Below are 24,903 nucleotides of genomic sequence, written 5' to 3'. Positions count from 1 at the left end.
TTTTTTTTTTTTTTTTTTTTTGCCAGGCGCAGTGGCTCACGCCTATAATCCCAACACTTTGAGAGGCTGAGGTGGGCAGATGACCTGATGTTGGGAGTTCGAGACCAACCTGACCAACATGGAGAAACCCCATCTCTATTAAAAATACAAAATTAGCCCAGCATGGTGGCGCATGCCTGTAATTCCAGTTATTCAGGAGGCTGAGGCAGGAGAATTGCTTGAACCTGGGAGGTGGAGGCTGCGATAAGCCAAGACTGCGCCATTGCACTCCGGCCCGGGCAACAAGAGCGAAACTCCATCTCAACCAAAAAAAAAAAAATTTTTTTTTTTCTAGAGACAGGGTCTCACTTTGTTGCCTAGGCTGGTCTTGAGCGATCCTCCCAGCTCAGCCTCCCAAAGCACTATGATTATAGGCATGAGCCATTGAGCCTGGCCTGAGAATTTTCTTTAATTTCAAAAAAATAGCTGCTGCTTCTTTAAAGAGTTTAAAAATTGATGGGTTCAATGGCAAAGCTACACAACAACTCTGGAGTAGAAGGAAAGAGCTCTCTTTATAGTACAACCTCTTTCCAGCATACTGCCATTGGCCAGTAGGGGCAACTGCAAACAAATGGTAGGAGTTGCCCAGGAAGGTATTTGGGTTGGACAAAGTGATAGCAACCCTCCAGACCCTGACTCCTTATAAATGGGTAACAATTCATTCATGCAGACTGCACAGAGGTTAAACAAAAAGATATAAAAAACCCACAAAATCCCCAACCCAGAAAACCTTTCCTGGCCCTCTACTAACAGTAAAATGTGCTAAGCCCAAATTTTCTGCTTTAACATGGGTCCCACTGACCTATCAGTCTGCTCTGGGGTGCTGACCTGCTGGGTCCTGAGCAGGGTCTTTCCCTAAGCATCACTGTGGGTTTGGAGACAGCTGTAATGTGTGCAGCTGTCAGCAGAAAGTACAATGCCACTGGGCTACATATGTCCACACCATCCATCCCCATTTCCCACTGTAAAACCGCAGGCTGTGACTGTGAACAAATGTGGACTTTCTCAAGGGACAAATGAGGAGACTGAAGGCTACATTTCCTCCTTTGAGAACGATTAGAGAGTGTCTACAGTTACACAACAGGTTTTTGCAGACCCTGTGGTAACTTCCATAAGTAAGAGTAGCAGCAAGAGAGGAAAGGAGCATGTTTATACTTTGGACTTTGTATCAGGCACTTAAATTGTTGGAGAGACATGCTGTTTTGAACCAAAGATGTAAAAACTGGGTTGGAGTAATCTTTACAAAGTGGTCTAATAATGGGCTTTCAGAAGCAAAGTGGAGGTGTGGGTTGAACCTCTGCCCATCCTTTAGTGCTGACTTTCAAGTTTTCTAAATGCCCATAACCACAGCAATGGCAGCAGTGGTGGCAACAGCAGGAACAGTTCTGTCATGTTTGTTTTCTGTATGTGTTCTGTGGCTGACCGGAAGGTTTTGGTGTCACACTAAGAAGGCTCTGGGGTATGGCACACCTACTGCCCGAGGTTGCCCAGATCCATGCTGGAGCCAAACATCTTCACCAGCTGTTCCTCATAGTGTGAGATGTTCCTCTTCATGATGTCCATGCAGGGCCCCAGAAGCCTCTCGAATGCTTGTACATCCATAACTGCATTGTTAAAAAGAGGTGAGGGAGAGAATGAATTCAAGCCATTTCCCTCATGTAAACCTTTTCCTAAACATACCCATTCATGTTATAGGAGATTACACCTTGGGACACTGGCTACTTGCAAAAAGGGATGTTTCTACATGAATTCAGAAAGACTGTGTCATCCAAGTTAGAGACTTTACAGAGTCCAGCAGCACCTGTTCTCCCCATTCTCCCACAGCCCTGGACATCAGTTCTTTTCATATGGCTAAAGGGCCTGCATGCCTGTCTTGCTCACAGGCTGTCATCAACGCTCAGAAATGTTTGCTGAAAGTATCCATTCATCCATCCCTGGTGGTCATATAAACTGCCTAGGCCTAGACAGTAGTAAAAGATGGCAGAATATGTCAAGGCTTGCTGATGGGAAAAAAATATTACACGTTAGAAAAAGAGTATTAATGCATAAAGAACTTTTCTTACCTAAGCATTTGACATCTCCAACTGCATAAGCTGAGGCAGCTCTGGGTTTGTTGGTGACCAGGGCAAGCTCTCCAAAGTACTGCCCCTTATGGCAGCGGGCAATCTCGACCTCCTGGTTCCCACCATCCTTGTTTGATTTAGTCTACAGCAGGCAAAGAACATGACCTAGGCTGACTCCAGGATCACAGCTGGGCATGTCCAGTTGCACACACATGCACTGTTCTCAGCACACTCCACACAGTTATTGAGGCACTCACTTTGCAGAAAATTCACTAACTGTACCATGTAAACTCCACAGACTAATTTCAGTGGTCTGGTTTGATCAGAGGAGTTTGCTTTTCACCTAGGGCTCCATCTTGAGTCCTAACATTTTTAAGGTAATCTACAGCCATACCACTCTGAACATGCCCAATCTTGTCTAAATAAGGACAATGCTTCTCTTAATGAGCCACAAACTTGGGCTATTTCTCTGAGTTGAGACTACGCCTTGAACAACATTTTATAGTGACAAAATTCCCCAAGCTCTCCACCTTCTTTTTTTTTTTTTTTTTTTTTTAAGAGACAGGGTCTCACTCTGTCACCAAGGCAGGAGTTCAGAGGAATGATCACAGCTCATGCAGCCTTGAACTGCTGGCCTCAAGCAATCCTCCTGTCTTGGCCTCCCAAAGTGCTCGGATTATAGGAGTGATTCACTGCTTCTGGCCAACAAATTTCTTTTTAAGTACTATCTGTATCTTAAGTTAGTGGTCCCTCCTCCCTTTTTTTTTTGAGACGGAGTCTTACTCTGTTGCCCAGGCTAGAGTGCAGTGGCATGATCTCTGCTCGCTGCAAGCTCCGCCTCCCGGGTTCATGCCATTCTCTTGCCTCAGCCTCCCGAGTAGCTGAGACTACAGGCGCCCGCTACCATGCCCGGCTAATTTTTTTTGTATTTTTAATAGAGACAGGGTTTCACCATGTTCGCCAGGATGGTCTTGAGCTCCTGACCTCGTGATCCACCCACCTCGGCCTCCCAAAGTGCTGGGATTACAGGCATGAGCCACTGCACCTGGCCTCCCTCCTCCCATTTTTTAAAGTAAGAGTTAAGTAACTAAATTTAAGATAATACACTACAGTGTATTAATATCTAGAGTTTTTTTTTTTAACAAATCCAACTGCTAACCAAAGTGATAATTTAAGTAAAAAATTGTTTAGAATTTTTTAGTAAGAATTAGTCTCAATCTCTAAGAACAACTTTATGTTGTAGGCAGAAAGATAATTTCCTTTTTGGTTAATTTTTAAAGCAAACAAAACTGCTACACTGGCTTACACGGTTTGACCCTTTTTCCTTCTACACTTCCGCCCTGTTGCTCTGAAGTTGGTCTGTTCCATTGGAGCCAACTTTCTCTTTCCAATTTCAGTAGCATTCTCTGGAGTTGCAGCCATATTTGTGCCCACTTAGTCCCTTCTCTAGAACAGGAGGAACTTATCACACCATCACATACGCACCAGCTCCAGTATTATGCAGGTTTTCTCGCAATGCACATTCTGAATCAGTAGATCTGGGGAAAAGCCCAGGACTCTACACTTCTGACAAAACTCCCACCCTGCAATATCCCAGTGCCATGCTGCTGCTGATCTTATGCACCTAACACTATGCTGTGATCATAGCAGGTGTCAATGAATATCTGAGAAATCTACAAACATCACTAATCCAAAAACTGTAAATAAAATGACACAGACATTTCAAACTATTGTTTTCTTTTTTTTTTTCTTTTTGAGAGGGAGTCTCACTCTGTCGCCCAGGCTGGAGTGCAGTGGCGCGATCTCGGCTCACTGCAAGCTCCGCCTTCCGGGTTCACGCCATTCTCCTGCCTCAGCTCCCCAAGTAGCTGGGACTACAGGCGCTCGCCACCACGCCTGGCTAATTTTTTGTATTTTTAGTAGAGACGGGGTTTCACTGTGTTAGATAGGATGGTCTTGATCTCCTGACCTCGTGATCCACCTGCCTCAGCCTCCCAAAGTGCTGGGATTACAGGCGTGTGCGACTGTGCCCAGCTACTTATTAACTGTTACTCAATATATTTTGCAAAAGTTTTCATATTAGTTCGACTTAGTGTTATATATAACTGTTTTAACAAACTCTATATTCTCAAAAAAAAAAATAAATAAACTGAAAAATCTGGTGATGATAGATTTACCGGTAACAGTCATTCCTTCTACTCATAGCTCCTCAGTTTTCTATGTCACATCATCCATTAAATGACCACAGTTATCCTAGAGACCTCTTCTAGTAGTGCTCTAAAAAGGAAGCTTTCTTCATATTCATCCCTTCCAGTCTCTTTTTATTATATAATTTCCCTATTTTCTTTCCTTTTTCTTTTTTTTTTTCAAAGACAGGGTTTTGCTCTGTCACCCAGGCTGGAGTGCAGTGGCACAATCACGGTTCACTGCAGCCTCAATCTCTTGGCTCAAGAGATCCTCTTGCCTAGGCCTCAAAAGTGCTAGGATTACAGGTGTGAGACACTGCGCCCAGCCCCATTTTCTTTTTTCTTTTTTTTGACGGAGTCTTGCTTTGTCACCCAGGCTGCAGTGCAGTGGTGCAATCTTGGCTCACTGCAAGCTCTGCCTCCCGGATTCATGCCATTCTCCTGCCTCAGCCTCCTGAGTAGCTGGGACTACAGGCGCCTGCCACTATGCTGGCTAATTTTTTTTGTATTTTTAGTAGAGATGGGGTTTCACTGTGTTAGCCAGGATGGTGTCAATCTCCTGACCTCATGATCCGCCGCCTCAGCCTCCCAAAGTGCTGGGATACAGGCATGAGCCACCGTGCCCGGCCCCAGCCCCCATTTTCTATTAGGGTTTTTATCTTTTTCTTGATTTGTAGGCCGATATTCCCTAAATCATTAATTACATGGCAGATGCAAAGGCAGTAAAAATAAGAATATACTAAATCTATATTTAATCTAAATATACTAAATCTATACTAAATGGGCTTAAACATGGGTCTCTGCCAGTCATACATCTCACATAACAATGACGGTTTGCTGCATTCAACACACTTCACATTATTTAAAGCAAACCATTACTTTTTGTGTGTACACCATCACCTATAAACTGATAAACTCACCTTGCTTCTAATCAAGATGCTCACTTCACCAGACTCTATGATGTAAAAGCTATCAGCCTTTTCACCCTGAAAGAAAAAGGAGGTCAGGTCAGAGCCATACCTAGTATTGAAGGGGAATAAAGAAATAGTTTGCTTTTTCACTGCTTAAGCTCTGATTTGTATTTATTTTTTTAACTCTACAAATGAATCAATAGTAAACAAATTCAGAGTAGGCTGGGCACGGTGGCTCACACCTGTAATCCCAGCACTTTGGGAGGCTGAGGCAGGCAGATCACAAGGTCAGGAGATCGAGGCCATCCTGGCCAACATGGTGAAACCCGTCTCTACTAAAAATACAAAAATTAGCCAGACGTGGTGGCGCGTGCCTATAATCCCAGCTACTGGGGAGGCTGAGGCAGGAGAATCGCTTGAACCAGAGAGTCGGAGGTTGCAATGAGCTGAGGTCGCGCCACTGTACTCCAGCCTGGCGACACAGTGAGACTCCACCTCAAAAAAACAAAAAACAAAACAAAACAAAAAACAAATTCAGAACAAAATGAAGAGGATTCTGATCACTGGGATATCAACCTAACTACAACTGACACATCTCCCACTTCTTAGCATGAACCACTCACATTGATCTCAATGAATGTGCCCAGGTTGCCAAGTGCATAAAGCATCACTGTTCTCATTGCTCATGTTGGTCTGCTATTGAAATCTATGACAGGGACCAGTAGTCAAGGCTGCTGCAGACAATTTTAAGGTGATTCCTGGCTACACCTGAAGTATGGGGTCCAGGGATAATCTTGAACCATTAAATATAACTCTCAACAGGACAGCATGGATCTGGAAGGTTCTGTCTTGGTGAGAGAGGTACTTTGATGTTACCCTTATGAACCTTAGGCTTTTCTTTTGCTTGTTTTATTTTGTATTTTTAATTATTTATTTTTCTGGAAACAGGGCCTTGCTCTGTTGCCCAGGTTGGAGTGCAGTAGTGTGATCATGGCTCACTGCAGCCTCAACCTCCCAGGCTCAAGTGATACGCCTGCCTCAGCCTCCCAAGTAGCTGAGACTACATGTGCACATCACCATGGTCAGCTAATTTTTTTTTTTTTTTTTTTTTGAGACGGAGTCTCGCTCTGTCGCCCAGGCTGGAGTGCAGTGGCCGGATCTCAGCTCACTGCAAGCTCCACCTCCTGGGTTTACGCCATTCTCCTGCCTCAGCCTCCCGAGTAGCTGGGACTACAGGCGCCCGCCACCTCGCCCGGCTAAGTTTTTTTTTGTATTTTTTAGTAGAGACGGGGTTTCACCGTGTCAGCCAGGATGGTCTCGATCTCCTGACCTCGTGATCCACCCGTCTCGGCCTCCCAAAGTGCTGGGATTACAGGTTTGAGCCACCGCGCCCGGCCAGTCAGCTAATTTTTATATATTTTGCAGAGACAGAGTTTTGCCATACTGCCCAGGCTGATCTCAAACTCCTGGGCTCAACTGATCCACCCACCTCTGCCTCCCAAAGTGCTAGGATTACAGGCATAAGCCTACTTGTTTTGATTTTAAACCACATGGTTGAACCAGTCATTTACTTAATTCAACAAGTAATTTATTTAGCAAGTTATTTACTATGTGCAAGGCACTGTTTTAGGCATGTGAAATATACCCAGTGGACAAAACGAATACCCCTTGGCCTTGTAGAACTTACAGTCTGACAGGGTAAACAAACTTTAAACAGTCAACATAATAAATCAGTAAATTATATTGTTCTGTTGCAAGGTGATAAGTGCTACACAAAAAGAGTAAAACAAGGAATGTGAGATCTGGAGTGCTGGGGAAGGAGTGGGTATCCTATATATGAGAGCTTTACTGAGGCTGGGTGTCATTCCTGTAATCCCAGTACTTAGGGAGACCAAGGCTGGAAGATTGCTTGAGGCTGGGAGTTCAATACTAACCTGGACAATACAGTGAGACTCTGTCTCAACAAATAAAAAATTTAGAAAATTAGCTGGGCACAGTGACATATGCCTGCAGCCCCAGCTACTAGGGAGGCTAAGGCGGGAGGATCATGTGAGCCCAGGAGGTGAAAACTGCAGTGAGCCATGATCCTGCCACTGCACTCCAGCCTGAGCAACAATGAGATCCTGCCTCTTAGGAAAAGGAAAAAAAAAAAAAAAAAGGAGCTTGAGAAGGTGAGATTTGAGCAAAGACCGGGAGGACGTCTGAGTTAGGCATGCAGATATACGTGAAGCAGCTTTCAGGCACACTTCATTCAGTTTCTGACCCCTCACTATTAACTTCTGGAACAAATACCATCTACATCAGATAATGCAATATTACTCATGCACCCTCACTCTGTGTGGGTCTTAGGTCTTCAGTGAGAATCTACTTCTTAGGCTTTCACAAACTTCATGTCCTTTGACCATCACATAGAGCCCCACGTGGGCACCATACACAGCTAGGATGACGTTTCTGAGTCAATCTAATCTCAGGACATATCACTGCCCCATATAAGTAAATGCCACAGCTTTACAAAGGGATGCCTGTGGGTTTCTGCCCTGCTATGTTGGGTAGGTATCCTACAACCAGCAGAGCCAAATAACCATGAAGTTCTAGCATTAAACAAACAGCTGCATGATAGGAGCTGACAAAGGATGAAGAGCCATGAAAGAAACTTAGTAGGAGCCAGAAGCAGAGTCACAAAGAGGGAGAGGTTATTTCACCAAGAAGAGGGTGATGAAAAGGAAAGATCTGTGTGGTAGGAAAGATCTGCAAGTGACAGGTGGTGAAGCATAGTGCTTGAGCCCTTTTTGTTTAGATAGGTGTATAACATCCACCATTTAAAGTGCTCACATTTCAAGGCTATATAGATTGATGACTTTTTGCAAATGTATGAACCTGTATAACCACCTCCTAGATCAAAATAGAAAATATATCCATACTCCAAAAGGCTCCCTCTGGAGTTCAGTCAAAAATACCACATTCCCACCCATGAAGTAACCATATCTAATTTCTGTCCTTGTAGGTTTTGCCATTCCTTAATATAAATGGAGTCATACATTTTTTGTATCTGGCTTCTTTTAGTCCATATTGTCAGATCATACTTTGAAAGTCTCTGGCTATGCAAGAAATTAGGCTGGTAGCCAGAATAGAAACAAAGTGAGGGAAGGAGTGTACGAGTGTTTTGAAGACAGCAAAGGCCAGGCACGGTGGCTCACACCTGTAATCCCAGCACCTTGGGAGGCTGAGGGGGGTGGACTGCTTCAGGCCAGGAGTTCGACACCAGCCTGGGCAACATGGTGAAACCCCGTCTCTACTAAATACAAAAAAGGCCACGTGTGGTGGCTCACGCCTGTAATCCCAGCACTTTGGGAGGCTGAGGTGGGCAGATCACCTGAGGTCAGGAGTTTGGGACCAGCCTGACCAAGATGGTGAAACCTCATCTCTACTAAAAGTACAAAAATTAGCCAGGCGTGATGGCGTCATTGTTATCCTGTACACATACCCTAGTCTCTGCTGTCTTCATTTTTTTTTTCCTTTTCTTTTTTTTTTTCTTGAGACAGTCTCACTGTGTCACCCAGGCTGGAGCACAGGGGCACGATCTCGGCTTAGTGCAACCTCCACCTCCTGGGTTCAAGCAATTCTGTTGCCTTAGCCTCCTGAGTAGCTGGGATTACAGGCGCACACCACCATGCCTGGCTAATTTTTTGTATTTTAGGTAGAGATGGGGTTTCACCTCCATGTTGCCCAAGCTGGTCTTGAACTCCTGAGCTCAGGCAGTCCACCCGCCTTTGCCTCCCAAAGTGCTAGGATTACAGGCATGAGCCACCACACCAGGCCTTTTTTTTTTTTTCTAGACGGAGTCTCTTTTGCCCAGGCTGGAGTACAGTGGTGCAACCTCCACTTCCCAGGTTCAAGTGATTCTTGTGCCTTAGCCTCCCAAGTAGCTGGGATTATAGGTGTGCACCAGCACTCCTGGCTAATTTTTGTGTATGTATGTATGTATGTATGTATTTTATTTATTTTTGAGACAGAGTTTCGTTCTTGTCGCCCAGGCTGGAGTTCAATGGTGTGATCTCGGCTCACCACAACCTCGGCCTCCCGGGGTTCAAGTGATTCTCTTGCCTCAGCCTCCTGAGTAGCTGGGATGAGCTGGTCTCGAACTCCCAACCTCAGGTGATACACCTGCCCCGGCCTCCCAAAGTGCTGGGATTACAGGCGTGAGTCACCATGCCCCGCCAAGTATCCTGCTTTTCAAGTTCACTACTAGGCTCTGTCTACCCATCTCACAGAAAGAACATTCCATTCTACATTCAAGAGTAAAGAAGCCAGACTGTACTGCATTTTAGGTCTTTGTGAACATGTCATCAGGTTTTTACATGTCTCTTTTTCACAATAGATAATATAAGATCCACATTCCACTATAAGAATGACTGAAGCCCTAATTTTCAGGATATGGGAATCTTTTGGGTTTAATGCAATGGTACTTTAATAGTGAAAACATAAAACATGATTTTGTAAAATTAAAGCTACCTTCTGTCTACATTATTCTGAGAATAAGCTAAATATTCTATCGATTATGAAAATTACTTGTGAAAATTATGCAAGCCATTAAAAAACAAAAATGTAGGCCAGGCGCTGTGGCTCACAACATCCCAGCACTTTGGGAGGCCAAGGTGGGCGGATCACCTGAGGTCAGAAGTTTGAGACCAGCCTGGCCAACAGGGCGAAACCCTGTTCTCTACTAAAAATAAAAAAATTAGCCGGGCATGGTGATGCATGCCTGTAGTTCCAGCTACTCAGGAGTCTGAGGCAGAAGAATCACCTGAACTGGGGAGGTGAAGGTTGCAGTCAGCCGAGATTGTGCCATTGCACTCCAGCCTGGACAACAAGAGCGAAACTCCATCTCAAAAAACAAAAAACAAACAAAATAAAACAAAACAAAACACAAAAATGTAGTCAGGTGTGGTGGCACAAGCCTGTAATCTCAGCTACTTGGGAGGTGAGGTGGGAGGATCACTTGAGGCCAGGAGTTCAAGACTAGCATGGGCAACATAAAGAGACCCTGTCTACAAAAAATTTAAAAATTAGCTGGGTGTAGCCTGGGCACGGTGGCTCACACCTGTAATCCCAGCACTTTGGGAGGCTGAGGTGGGTGGATCACCTGAGGTCGGGAGTTCACAGACCAGCCTGACCAACGTGGAGAAACCCTGTCTCTACTAAAATAAAATAAAATAAAATAAAATAAAGTAGTTGGGCGTGGTGGTGCATGCCTGTAATCCCAGCTACTTGGGAGGCTGAGGCAGGAGAATCTCTTGATCCTCTGCCAGCAGGCGGAGGTTGTGGTGAGCTGAGATAGTGGCACTGTACTCTGGCCTGGGCAACAAGAGCAAAACTCCCTCTCCAAAAAAAAAAAAAAAGAATTAGCTGGGTGTGGTGGCACTGCTTGGAAGGCTAAGGGAAGAGTATTGCTTGAGCCCAGAAGCTCAAGGCTGCAGTGAGCTACGATCGCACACTGTACTGAAGTCTGAAAGACAGAGCGAGACCTTGCTTCTAAAAGACAAAAACAAGGCCAGGCGCAGTGGCTCACGCCTGTAATCCCAGCACTTTGGGAGGCAAAGGTAGAAGGATCACGAGGTCAGGAGATCAAGACCATGCTGGCTAACACTGTGAAACCCCATCTCTACTAAAAATACAAAAAATTCGCCGGGCATGGTGGCAGGCGCCTGTAGTCCCAGATACTTGGGAGGCTGAGGTAGGAGAATGGTGTGAACCTGGGAGGCAGAGCTTGCAGTGAGCCGAAATCGCGCCACTGCACTCCAGCCTGGGCGACAGAGCGAGACTCCATCTCAAAAAAACAAAACAAAAACAATAAAAATAATTCAAAATGGATCACAGACCTAAGGTAAGAGCTAAAATTGTGAATGTCTACAGCTGTACTGCTTAATACATTAGCCACTAGTCAAATGTGGCTCAGCACTTGAAATGTTGCTAGTATAAACTTAGATGTACTAAAGATGTAAAACATACATTAGATTTTGAAGACTTAGTATTAAAAATGTAAAATATCTCATTAATAAAGTTTTATATCACTTAGATGTAACAATATTTTAGATATACTGGTTAAATGAAATATATTAAAATTAAGTTGACTATTTCAAGTATCTACTGAAAGTTTTTTTTTTTTTTTTTTTTTAGACGGAGTCTTGCTCTGTTGCCCAGGCTGGAGTGCAGTGGCGCAATCTCGGCTCACTGCAAGCTCCGCCTCCCGGGTTCACGCCATTCTCCTGCCTCAGCCTCCCGAGTAGCTGGGACTACAGGCGCCCGCCGCTGCGCCCGGCTAATTTTTTCTATTTTTAGTAGAGACGGGGTTTCACCATGGTCTCGATCTCCTGACCTTGTGATCCACCCGCCTCGGCCTCCCAAAGTGCTGGGATTACAGGCGTGAGCCACCGCGCCCGGCCCGAAAGTTTTTATTTCTTCAATTTTTTTGAGACCAAGTCTTGCTCTGTCCTCCAGGCTAGAATGCAGTGGCATGACCTTGGCTCACTGCAACCTCTGTCTCCCAAGTTCAAACGATTCTCGTTCTTAGACCTCCCAAGTAGCTGGGATTACAGTTGTGCACCAGCAAACCTAGCTAATTTTTGTATTACTTTTTAGTAGAGATGAAGTTTCATCATGTTGGCCAGGCTGGTCTCGAACTCCTGGCCTCAAGTTATCTGCCTCAAGCTATTCAGCCTCCCCAAGTGCTGGGATTACAGGCATGAGCCACCCTGCCTGACCAAAGATTTTTAAAATTACATATGTGGCTCACATGTTATTTCTATTGAACAGTGCTGGTCTTGGAAGTAAACTTGGGAGAAAGTATTATTGATTTTGCAAAGATTTCCTAAAATACAGCAGCAAAAGTACAAACTACAAAGAAGAAAAGATGATAAACTAGACTTATCAAAATTAAAACTGTTTTCTCTTCAAAAAATACCATTAAGAAAATGAAGGCTAGGCATGGAGGGGCATACCTATAATCCCAGCACTTGGGAGGCCAAGGCGGGCAGATGGCTTGAGCTCAGAAGTTCAAGACCAGGCTGGGCAATATAGCAAGACCCTGACTGTATTTTTTTTTTTTTTAAGGCTGTAAATACTATTTACTGTTGAAAATGCAGAGCAACTGAATTTTCATGCATGGCTGGTAGGAATACAAAACAGTATAGCCATTTTAAGACAGTTTGGCTGTTTGTTATGAAGTTAACATATAATTTAGCAATTGCACTCTTAAGTATTTACTAAAAAGGCCAGCCTGGCCAACATGGTGAAATCCCATTTCTACTAAAAACAAAAACAAACAAACAAAATTAGCCAGGCATAGTGGCACATGCCTTTGGTTCCAGCTACTCGGGAGACTGAGGCACAAGACTTGCTTGAACTCGGGAGGCAGAGGTTACAGTGAGCTGAGATCATGCCACTGCACTCCATCCTGGGTGACAGAGCGAGACTCTGTCTCAAAAAAAAAAAACAGTATTTACTGAAGAGTAGTAAAAACATATGTCTACACAAAGGATGGGCATGGTGGCTCACGCCTGTAATCCTAGCACTTTGGGAGGCTGAGCTGGGCGGATCATTTGAGGTCAGATATTCAAAACCAGCCTGGCAAACACGGTGAAACCCTGTCTCTACTAAAAATACAAAAATTAGCCAGGCAGGCCGGGCGCGGTGGCTCAAGCCTGTAATCCCAGCACTTTGGGAGGCCGAGACGGGTGGATCACGAGGTCAGGAGATCGAGACCATCCTGGCTAACACGGTGAAACCCCGTCTCTACTAAAAAATACAAAAAAAAAACTAGCCGGGCGATGTGGCGGACGCCTGTAGTCCCAGCTACTCGGGAGGCTGAGGCGGGAGAATGGCATGAACCTGGGAGGCGGAGCTTGCAGTGAGCTGAGATCCGGCCACTGCACTCCAGCCTGGGCGACGGAGTGAGACTCCGTCTCAAAAAAAAAAAAATTAGCCAGGCATGGTGGCGTGAGCCTTTAGTCCCAACTATTCAGCAGGCTGAGGCACGAGAATCGCTTGAACCCGGGAGGCAGAGGTTGCAGTGAGCTGAGATTATGTCACTGTACTCCAGCCTGGGTGACAGAGCAAGACTGTGTCTCATTAAAAAGAAAAAATAATGGGAGGCTGAGGCAGGAGAATTGCTTGAACGTGGGAGGTGGAGGTTATGGTGAGCTGAGATCGCACCATTGCACTCCAGCCTGGGCAACAAGAGCAAAACTCCGTTTCAAAAAGAAAACAGAAAAATGAAAAAAAAAATTACATTTGTACAATGAAATATTATTCAGCAAAAGGAATGATCTACTGATACATACAACATGGATAAATCTCAAAAATATTATGCTAAGAGAAAGAAACCAGATACAAAAACTATACATTGCATGATTTCATTTATATTAAATTGTGGAACAGAATTTCTACAGTGATAGAAAACATCAATGGTTTCCAGGAATGTGAGTGTGGGGGAGGGTAGTGACTGCAAATGCAAATACAAAACAAGGAACTGTATGGGTGATGGAAATACCACACTGGGGATGGTTACAAAACTCTTCCAATTTGTACACTTAAACTTAGTAATTTTATTGTATGTAAAACACACTGTAACAAAGCGGACCAAAAAAAATGAAACAACATAAAATGTAGTTTCTGATTCAGCAGGTCTAGTGGGGGGCCCAAGAACTTGCATTCCTAACAATTCTAACATTCTCAGATGATGCTGATTGCTGCTGGTCCTGGGATCTCACTTTGAGAAGCCTTGGTCCAGTGAGAGACATTGACAAAAGGGGCCTATAATAAGCCCCTTTTAATATCATCTTAATTAATGTCCATTCTGTACCACTACCTGTCTACCTTGAAGATAGATAGTACTCTATCTTCAAGAGCACAGACAATCAAGAAAACACTATGACTTTTCACATCTCCTGACATACTTCGTGAAAACCCAGTATGAGACAGGCCTAGAACCTTCAGGATGAATTGGAGGTCCTTTGAATGTTACTTAAAGCACCTTAAATTCAGAAGCAAATGTGGCCAGTTAACATCTCCCATTTCTGAAACTCAGTCCTACATTCTTACCATACCAGGATACCTGCTCTGAAACACAGCTCACACCACTGGCCTTTGCTAATATTGTTTTTTTGCTCTGAAGGACCTTTCCCTGATTTCAAACATTGTAATTGCACTTGTTTTTTAAGCCCATCTCAAATGGCATTTCCTTGATGAAACCGTATGTATTATTTCCATTTCTATGTTCTCACTGTCGTTCATACACTCCTTCATTATAGTGCTTATCATATCTGGTCCTACCTATCTTAATAAATGTTTATAGAATATATCAATTTCTAATTAAAAGAATTATTAATAGTAAGGGCTCCTAGAAAACAAATACATTCAGAGATGTGACTCAGAGTAGACATCATATTTTTGTTAGTCCTTTATCTCTTCCAGGGGAGCTTTCTTTTCCCGTTTTACGGTAAGTCTGATTAGTCCTTGTGGTTCTAGTGGGGCCAACTCCACCCACAGGACCCACGCCTGACCAATCTGAGCCTTTCCTCCTCGTGGTCTCAGTACTGGGTTCAAGGATAAGCATATCACCCAACCTAGGCCAACCATGTATCTTCTCAGTGCTCTTGAGCCAGAACCATAGGCAGAGAAGCTGATACCTGGAAAAGTCCAATACTATTTATGTTTTATTAAAAATACAAACACAGTAGATAAAGAAAATTATTAGACAATACTCATTACAATGATCTAGCCCACTGTTTAGTAATCTTTACTGTATCCCAAAATAACATGAGAAAAATGCACAAAGGAAATACCAGACATCTTACAAATTTGGTTAATCACTGAAGACTGTGGACTCTGATTTGTGTTAGATCAGCCAAAAGGATGCCTTTGTGTCAAATATAGAAAGTTAGAGGGCAGAACTCTTTAACCTTCCCCAGGTTCTAATAGCAATGGATGAAACTTACTCAAGGTCAAAAGAAAATGACATCCAAAGAACAAACACTAGAAGCCAAGGAAAGGTGAGCGGAAGCAAGTGATCTGCATGTGTCAGTAAGACGGACATCAATAAGCTTCAGGGGACTATATAATTGTCCTCTGAAGTGTGACCTATTACCTGGTAATAAGAGCTCCCAACAGTGGGAGAACATAGAAGTTTTTTTTTTTTTTTTAATTTGAAATGGAGTCTCACTCTGTTGCCCAGGCTGGAGGCAGTGGCACAATCTCAACTCACTGCAACCTCCGCCTCCTGGGTTCAAGCAATTCTCCTGCCTCAGCCTCCCGAGTGGCTGGGATTACAGGCATGGGCCACCACACTAATTTTAGTATTTTTAGTAGAGACGGAGTTTCACCATGTTGGCCAGGCTGGTCTCGAACTCCTGGTCTCAAGCGATCCACCTCCCTCAGCCTCCCGAAGTGTTGGGATTACAGGCGTGAGCCACTATGTCTGGCAAGATTTTTGAGATAAATGATGTACTAGTTATTCAGGGGTGACTTCCAAGAAAGGAGCTGTGTAAAGCCCTCACTCACCTGAGTGATTATGCGTTCTCCATCCTTATAGATCTTCTCTCCTATTACATCCACTATCTTCATTCGTTCTGACACCTGAAACAACAGACAAATTCAGAAATAAAAGGAAAAGACCTTAACTGAAAGTCACAATAGCTATGCAACACAGAAATGGGATTAGAATAGTATGATTTGAACACCTAACAACAGAATAGTTTTAAAAGCTTTTCCTGATCCCCATGAACAGATTCTCATTCAAGCCACTTTACCTCTAGCGATTTAAGGAGGGGCACAGACTCAATAAATGATTCAAACATCTTCCTCTTTTTTGCATTATTTTTCACTATGATTCTTCTAAAAGTCACCCGGTCCTACAAGAAAGAATATGAAAATTCTAATAAATGCCTATATACAGGAACATCTATGGTTTAATAAACTGGCCAAAGCAAATATTAGAGGAATATGTAAGTTACTGTGTTAATTAAGTGTTAATTGATACTTTAATCTTGAGTCATCAATGGAAGAAAAGGACCTGTAGCCTGAGCCAGCCAGTTGCCCACATGCTGTTGTTTGCTATCTAACACTCAATAGGTGCCACCTATGGGTCATAAATAGAACACAAAACAGAAAACGCCTAAACATTTGTGAGCTCACTGTCACTGTTCAATGTCATAAAAGATACCTCTAGTGAGCTGAGATTATGTCACTGCATTCCAGTCTGGGTCACAGAGTGAGACCCTCATTTCAAACAAAAAAAAAAAGACATCTCACCAAAAGAGAGAATAAAACAATCATTTAATCCTTAGAATCCAGAATTTAAAAAAATTTTTTAAATCCAAAACAATTAGATTGTTCTTGCCCTAAAAAAGTTTATAATCTTAATGGGAAGATAATACAAAATATCAAAATATGAAGCTTGGCTGAATGCAGTAGCTCACTGCCTGTACTCCTAGCATTTTGGGAGGCTAAGGTGGGCAAATGGCTTGAGCCCAGGAGTTCGAGACAAGCCTAGGCAACATGGTGAAACACCCGCTCTTCGAAAAAATACACGAAAAAAGTTAGCTGGGCATGGTGGCACATGTCTGTGCTTGGGTGGTTGAGGTGAAAGGCTCACCAGAGCCTGAGAGGTCAAAGCTACAGTGAGTTATTATTGTACCACTGCACTCCAGCCTGGGCAGCAGAGCAAGACTATGTCCCAAAAAAAACAATATTAACAACAACAACAACAAAATACATAGCAATAAAAAGTCTACATTTCAAGAATGGGTGCAGTGGCTCACACCTGTAATCCCAGCATTCTGGGAGGCCATAAATGGATCACTTGAGCTCAGGAGTTCAAGACCAGGCTGGGCAACATGGTGAAACCCCATTTCTACAAAAAATACAAAAATCAGCTGGGCACGGTGGTGTGTGCCTATAGTCCCAGCTAGTTGGGAGGCTGAGGCTTGGAGAATCACTTGAGCCCAGGGGGCTAAGGTTGCGGTGAGCCGAGATTGCACAAGTGCACTCCAGCCTGGGTGACACAAGTTGAAACCCTGTCTCAAAAAAAAAAAAAAAAAAAAAAAGTCTATAGTTCAAGACAGGCATATGAGCACATGAAATGTGCTTGGTGAAACTACAGAAGACAAGTGCTACATAAGAAGGGGAGATCACGGTAGGCAGGAGTGATCAAAGATTATTTTGCAGCAAAAATGTCTGGGACCTGAAAGAGAGGTAGGATTAAAGTTAATGAAGAGACATGGGAGGAATATGCAAGATGGAAGGCAGGCATATGAAAGATACCTTGACTCTTAAGAAGTTATGGATTCCTTTTGTTTTATTTTTCAGATGGGGTCCCCCATTGTTGTCCAGGCTGGCTTTGAACTCCTGGGCTCAAGTGATCTCCCTACCTCAGCCTCCCAAGTAGCTGGGACTACAGGTGCACAATACTGTGCCTGGCTTAGTAAGTAATGGATTCTGATCAGGAGACAGTTAACCAAAGCCAGGCACTTCTCAGATATTTGTACACATGTGCAGGGAGATACACATGAGAATGTTAATTGCTTAGTCTTAGATTCCTAAATGGGCAAGCAGTTATTTGTATCTAAGTTAACTATCTTTCTTCTACCTCAGGCTGTCAGGAATAAATATATATATACACACACACACACACACACATATATATATAAAAATATATATATATATTTTTTTTGCTAGAAAGTGTAACAATGGGCTGGGCACAGCGGCTCATGCCTGTAATCTCAGAACTTTGGGAGGCCGAAGCGGATGGATCGCTTGAGGTCAGAGTTCAAGACCAGCCTGGCCAATATGGTGAAACCCCATGTCTACTAAAAATACAAAAATTAGCCAGGCGTGGTGATGGGCGCCTGTAATCCCAGCTACTCGGGACACTGAGACAGGAGAATCATTTGAACCCGGGAGGCAGAGGCTGCAGTGAGCCAAGATCATGCCACTGCACGCCAGCCTGGGTAACAGGGCGAGACTCTGCCTCGAAAAAAAAATAAAAACAAAACAATATTTTAGGCTGTGTGTGGTGGCTCATGCCTGTAATTCCTGCACTTTGGGAGGCCAAGGCAGGAGGATCGCTTGAGGCTAGGAATTCAAGACCAGCCTGGGCAACACAGGGAAACCTAGTTAAAACACAAAAACAGGCCGGGCGCGGTGGCTCATACCTGTAATTCCAGCTCTTTGGGAGGCTGAGGCGGGTGGATCACGAGGTCAGGAGATTGAGACCATCCTGGCTAACATGATGAAACCCTGCTTCTGCTTAAAATACGAAAAATTAGCTGGGCATGGCGGCAGGCACCTGTAGTCCCAGCTACTAGGGAGGCTGAGGCAGGAGAATCGCTTGAACCTGCGAGGCGGAGCTTGTAGTGAGCCAAGATCACAGCACTGCACTCTAGTCTGGGAGACAGAGCGAGACTCGGACTAAAAAAACAAACAAACAAAACCCCACAAAAACAGAAAACCCCAATATTTTATTTATTCAAACAAACAAACAAACAAACAAACAAAAACATACAGGCTGGGAACAGTGGCTCACGACTGTATTCCCAGCACTTTGGGAGGCCGAGGTGGCTGGATTGTTTGAGCCCAGAAGTTTGAGAACAGCCTGGGCAACATGGCGAAACCTGTCTGCACAAAAAATACAAAAATTAGCCAGGCATGGTGGCGTGCACTTGTGGTCCCAGTTACTGGGAGGCAGAGGTGGGAGGATCACTTGAGCCCTGGGAGGCGAAGTTGTAGTGAGGTGTGAGGGCACCACTGCACTCCAGCCTGACCAACAGAGTGAGACTGTCTCAAAAGATAGATAGACAGACAGATAGATAGATAGACACACACACACACACCCCCCACACACACAGATATAACAAAAGGCCTGGCGCAGTGGCTCACACCTATAATCCCAGCATTTTGGGAGGCCAAAGTGGGTGGATCACTTGAGGTCAGGAGTTCGAGACCAGCCTGGCCAACATGGTGAAACCTTGTGTCTATTAAAAATACAAATATTAGCCGGGCATGGTGGTGCACACCTATAGTCCCAGCTACTCGGGAGGCTGAGGCACGAGAATTACTTGAACCCTGGAGGCAGAGGATGCAGTGAGCTGAGATCACACCACTGTATTCCAGCCTGGGTGACAGAGACTCTGTCTCAAAATAAATAAATAAATAAAAATTAAAAAATAAACACACAGAGGGCAGCAAAGTTAACTACCAATATTTTATAAATCTACCTATATGTGTTACAAAGATTAGTATAACTGCAATAGCAAACAATATTTTGGCCAGGCACGGTGGCTCACGCCTGTAATCCCAGCACTTTGGGAGGCTGAGGTGGGTGGATCACTTGAAGTCAGGAGTTTGAAACCACCCTGGCCAACACAGTGAATTCCCATCTCTACCAAAAATATAAAAAATTAGCCAGTATTGTTGGCACATGCCTATAATCCCATCTATGCGGGAGGCTGAGGCAGGAGAATCACTTGAACCCGGGAGGCGGAGGTTGCAGTGAGCCGAGATCATGCCACTGTAGACTCCAGCCTGGGCGACAGAGCAAGAGTCCATCTCAAAAACAACAACAACAACAACAACAACAACAAAGTTCTAACTAAAGAGAAAACAACAAATATCTCTTAAAGCGACTTTTTTTTTTTTTTTTTTTGAGATGGAGTTTCGTTCTTGTTGCCCAGGTTGGAGTGCAATGGTGCAATCTTGGCTCACCGCAACCTCCGCCTCCCAGGTTCAAGAGATTCTCCTGCCTCGGCCTCTGGAGTAGCTGGGATTACAGGCATCGCCACCATGCCCAGCTACTTTTGTATTTTTTAATAGAGACAGGGTTTCTCCATGTTTGTCAGGCTGGTCTCGAACTCCCGACCTCAGGTGATCCACCCGCCTTGGCCTTCAAAGTGCTGGGATTACAGGCATGAGCCACTACACCCGGCAAGTGACTTTTTTTTTTGAGACAGAGTCTCACACTGTCACTCCGCAGGCTGGAGTGCAGTGGCATGATCACAGCTCACTGTAGCCTTGACCTCTTGGGCTCAGGTGATCCTCCCACCTCAACGTCCCAAATAGCTGGGACTACAGGCATGTGCCGCCACATCAGCTAATTTCCTATTTTTCGTAGAGACAGGGTTTCACCATGTTGCCCACGCTGGTCTTGAATTCCTAGGCTCATGTGATTTGCCCACCGTGGCCTCCCAAATTACTGAGATTACAAGCATGAGTCACCACACTCAGCTGGTTCTAACTCTTTTTATGTATGCTTTAACACTTCCCAAAACTCTCTTTTCATGTGGTGCAAATTCAGTTCCTATGGCTGTGGAGAATATAAAAAAGCACCAGACATCAACATAGCCTTTGAGAAGCATCCAATCGAGCACTGAAGAGGAAATTCCCACAGGCAGCAAGTGCTCAGAGGCAAGCAAACAGCCCTGAAGTTCAAAAGAGAGAAGGAGTGCTACTCTCTCCAGTGACTGCAGGAATTTCCCAGGAAACCTTCTACTGACTTTCAATAAAGCAAGAGAAAGCAGAAGAGACTAAGTACAGGGGCCATGATGGCAGCTGCCCACCATAAAAGCAGGAATGTAGGATCCAACTTGGAAAACTCAGTGATGACACCAGATCCTCCCTACTTCCACCTCAGAAGGCATTTCCAAGGCCTTGTTAGGTTGAAAGAAGTAGTCAGGCTGGAGACGACCTTCTGTGAGTTACTTTCCTAGAGGTGGTATTGAAGCTTTGAAAAAGTCTAGGCTTGCAAAGCAAGTGAATGAACAGGAGAAAAGTAGAGTCCAAAAGAACATCTTGATAGGTCACTGACCTATCAAGAAAGCAAGGAGAGGAGGAATGACTGCCAAAGGCAAGGAAATAGAAAGAACAGGAGTCTTAGGAAAGGAAGTCTCAGGAAAAGAGGGGTGGTGAGTGGCACCATGGCCATAGGGAGCTTGTGCCATCATTCTGTGAATACCCACCTTTTACCAGGCACTAAGGGAGTCGCTTCTCTTATGCCCATGTATTTAATCCTCATACCCCAGTCACAATGCAGGTGGTTTTACAGCTCAATATACAGTTTTCAATTTTCACTGAGACTTTCTCTTAGAGATTATCCAAGAATGGGTTATTTGGCTGGGTGCTGTGGCTCTTGCCTGTAATCCCAGCATTTTGGGAGGCTGAGGTGAGCAGATCACCTGAGGTCAGGAGTTCGAGACCAGTCTGGCCAACAAGGTGAAACTCCATTCCTACTAAAAATACAAAATTTGGTTTTTGGCCCAGAGCAAGATGGCCGAATAGGAGCAGCTCCAGCCTCCAGTTCCCAGCATGAGAGACACAGAGGACGGGTGATTTCTGCATTTTCAACTGTGGTACCAGGTTCATCTCACTGGGGAGTGCTGGACAATCGGTGCTAGTCAGCTGGTGCAGCCCGACCATCGAGAGGTGAAGCAGGGTGAGCCATCGCCTCACCTGGGAAGCGCAAGGGGGAAGGGAATCCCTTTTCCTAGCCAAGGGAAACTGAGACACACAACACCTGGAAAATCGGGTAACTCCCACCCTAATACTGTGCTTTACCAAGGGTCTTAGCAAACGGCACACCAGGAGATTATATCCCACACCTAGATGGGAGGGTCCCACGCCCACAGAGCCTCCCCCGTTGCTAGCACAGCAGTCTGAGATCTAACTGCAAGGCAGCAGCGAGGCTGGGGGAGGGGCGCCCACCACTGCTGAGGCTAAAGTAGGTAAACAAAGCCTCCAGGAAGCTCGAACTGGGTGGAGCCCACCACAGCTCAAGGGGGCCTGCCTGTCTCTGTAGACTCCATCTCTGGGGACAGGGCATAGCTAAACAAAAAGCAGCAGAAACCTCGGCAGAGGTAAATGACCCTGTCTGACAGCTTTGAAGAAAGCAGTGGATCTCCCAGCACGGAGGTTGAGATCTGAGAACGGACAGTCTGCCTGCTCAAGTGGGTCCCTGACCCCTGAGTAGCCTAACGGGGAGACATCCCCCACTAGGTGCAGCCTGATACCTCACACCTCACATGGCGGGGTACACCCCTGAGACGAAGCTTCCAGAGCAAGACTCAGACAGCAACACTCGTTGTTCAGCAATATTCTATCTTCTGCAGCCTCTGCTGCTGATACCCAGGCAAACAGGGTCTGGAGTCGACCTCAAGCAATCTCCAACAGACCTACAGCTGAGGGTCCTGACTGTTAGAAGGAAAACTAACAAAACAGAAAGGACACCCACACCAAAACCCCATCAGTTCATCACAGTCGTCAAAGACCAAAGGCAGATAAAACCACAAAGATGGGAAAAAAGCAGGGCAGAAAGGCTGGAAATTCAAAATATCAGAGCGCATCTCCCCTTCCAAAGGAACGCAGCTCATCGCCAGCAACGGATCAAACTGGACGGAGAATGACTTTGATGAGTTGAGAGAAGAAGGCTTCAGTCAATCAAACTTCTCAGAGCTAAAGGAGGAACTGCGTAACCAGCGCAAAGAAACTAAAAATCTTGAAAAAAGAATGGAAGAATGGATAACTAGAATAATCAATGCAGAGAAGGCCATAAACGAACTGACAGAGATAAAAACCATGACACGAGAAATACGTGACAAATGCACAAGCTTCAGTAACCGACTCGATCAACTGGAAGAAAGAGTATCAATGACTGAAGATCAAATGAATGAAACGAAGCGAGAAGAGAAGTCTAGAGAAAAAAGAGGAAAAAGAAATGAACAAAGCCTCCAAGAAATATGGGATTATGTGAAAAGACCAAATCTACATCTGATTGGTGTGCCTGAAAGTGAGGGGGAAAATGGAACCAAGTTGGAAAATACTCTTCAGGATATCATCCAGGAGAACTTTCCCAACCTAGTAAGGCAGGCCAACATTCAAATTCAGGAAATACAGAGAACGCCACAAAGATACTCCTCGAGAAGAGCAACTACAAGACACATAATTGTCAGATACACCAAAGTTGAAATGAAGGAAAAAATGTTACGGGCAGCCAGAGAGAAAGGTCAGGTTACCCACAAAGGGAAGCCCATCAGACTAACAGCAGATCTCTCGGCAGAAACTCTCCAAGCCAGAAGAGAGTGGGGGCCAATATTCAACATTCTTAAAGAATTTTCAGGCCGGGCGCGGTGGCTCAAGCCTATAATCCCAGCACTTTGGGAGGCCGAGACGGGTGGATCACGAGGTCAGGAGATCGAGACCATCCTGGCTAACACGTTGAAACCCCGTCTCTACTAAAAAATACAAAAAACTAGCCATTTTTCAACCATTGTGGAAAACAGTATGGTGATTCCTCAAGGATCTAGAACTAGAAATACCATATGACCCAGCCATCGCATTACTGGGTATATACCCAAAGGAGTATAAATCATGCTGCTATAAAGACACATGCACACATATGTTTACTGCGGCACTATTCACAATAGCAAAGACTTGGAATCAACCCAAATGTCCATCAGTGACAGACTGGATTAAGAAAATGTGGCACATATACACCATGGAATACTATGCAGCCATAAAAAAAGGATGAGTTCGTGTCCTTTGTAGGGACATGGGTGCAGCTGGAAACCATCATTCTCAGCAAACTTTCGCAAGAACAGAAAACCAAACACCGCATATTCTCACTCATAGGTGGGAATTGAACAATGAGATCACTTGGACAAAGTGCTGGGGTTACAGGAGTGAGCCACCACGCCCGGCCAATCTTTTACATTTTTAAAGTTTTATTTTATATTCCAAGATATGCCCTATTTGGGTGAACAGACTTGAAAAAAATGTTCATTCTGTTGCTGCTGTGTGCAGTGTTCTATAAATTTCACATAGCTTTTGTTAATTAATGGTGTTAAGTTCTTCTATATTCTAGCTGACACCAGCTGATTCTCTGTTTGTTCTTTTTTTTTTTTCATTTTGTTTTTGCTTTTGAGATGGAGTTTTGCTCTTGTTGAATGTACCTGTTGGCAGATCTGGATTTCAGGCTTTTCCAGCACCCCATCTGGGATATATGGGAACCCAGGAACTCACTGTCATGTCTTTCCTCAAGCCCCAATATCCCTAGATAGTCTGCCTTCTTTCCACCTTTCAGGGTCTTCCTGTGTTTGCTATATTATGTCCAGAGTGGTGTGTGTGTGTGTGTGTGTTTTGTGGTTTTTTTTTGAGACAGAGTCTGGCTCTGTCGCCCAGGCTGGAGTGCAGTGGCCGGATCTCAGCTCACTGCAAGCTCCGCCTCCCGGGTTCACGCCATTCTTCTGCCTCAGCCTCCCGAGTAGCTGGGACTACAGGTGCCGCCACCACGCCCGGCTAATTTTTTGGTATTTTTTTTTAGTAGAGACGGGGTTTCACCGTGTTGGCCAGGATGGTCTTGATCTGCTGACCTCGTGATCCGCCCGTCTTGGCCTCGCAAAGTGCTGGGATTACAGGCGTGAGCCACCGTACCCGGCCCGTGTGTGTTTTTAAGTGAGAACACTAGCATGCTATAGGGCTATTCCATCTTGGTCTGAACCAGTAGTTGGCACTAAGGCTTATTACTTTGTTTGATATTTTTTGAGATGGAGTCTTGCTCAGTCGCCCAGGCTAGAGTGCAGTGGCGTGATCTTGCCTCACTGCAACCTCCGCCTCCTGGGACTACAGGCACCCATCACCATGACTGCCTAATTTTCATATTTT

General features: G+C 44.7%; 1 protein-coding gene across 3 annotated transcripts in view; it reads right to left on the bottom strand.

The window, feature by feature from the left end:
- Positions 1 to 24,903, bottom strand: part of PRKAR2A (protein kinase cAMP-dependent type II regulatory subunit alpha) — a 100,156-nt gene that overhangs the window by 4,419 nt on the left and 70,834 nt on the right. The window contains exons 7-11 of one of the 3 annotated variants that reach the window (XM_025376139.1): positions 16,005 to 16,106; positions 15,757 to 15,831; positions 5,209 to 5,274; positions 2,103 to 2,244; positions 1,510 to 1,643 (exon numbers count right to left, since the gene is read on the bottom strand). In XM_025376139.1, coding sequence (XP_025231924.1) covers positions 1,510 to 1,643; positions 2,103 to 2,244; positions 5,209 to 5,274; positions 15,757 to 15,831; positions 16,005 to 16,106 — 519 coding nt within the window. Of the gene's footprint in view, positions 1 to 48; positions 1,644 to 2,102; positions 2,245 to 5,208; positions 5,275 to 15,756; positions 15,832 to 16,004; positions 16,107 to 24,903 lie in introns of those variants that run through there. The other 2 variants (XM_025376141.1, XM_025376140.1) reach the window with 2 other exon arrangements.

Source organism: Theropithecus gelada, chromosome 2 (genome assembly GCF_003255815.1).
Source record: "Theropithecus gelada isolate Dixy chromosome 2, Tgel_1.0, whole genome shotgun sequence".
Lineage (NCBI taxonomy): Eukaryota > Metazoa > Chordata > Mammalia > Primates > Cercopithecidae > Theropithecus > Theropithecus gelada.
The sequence above is the reverse complement of the archived record's forward strand: the minus strand, read 5'-3'. Positions and strand labels throughout refer to the sequence as shown.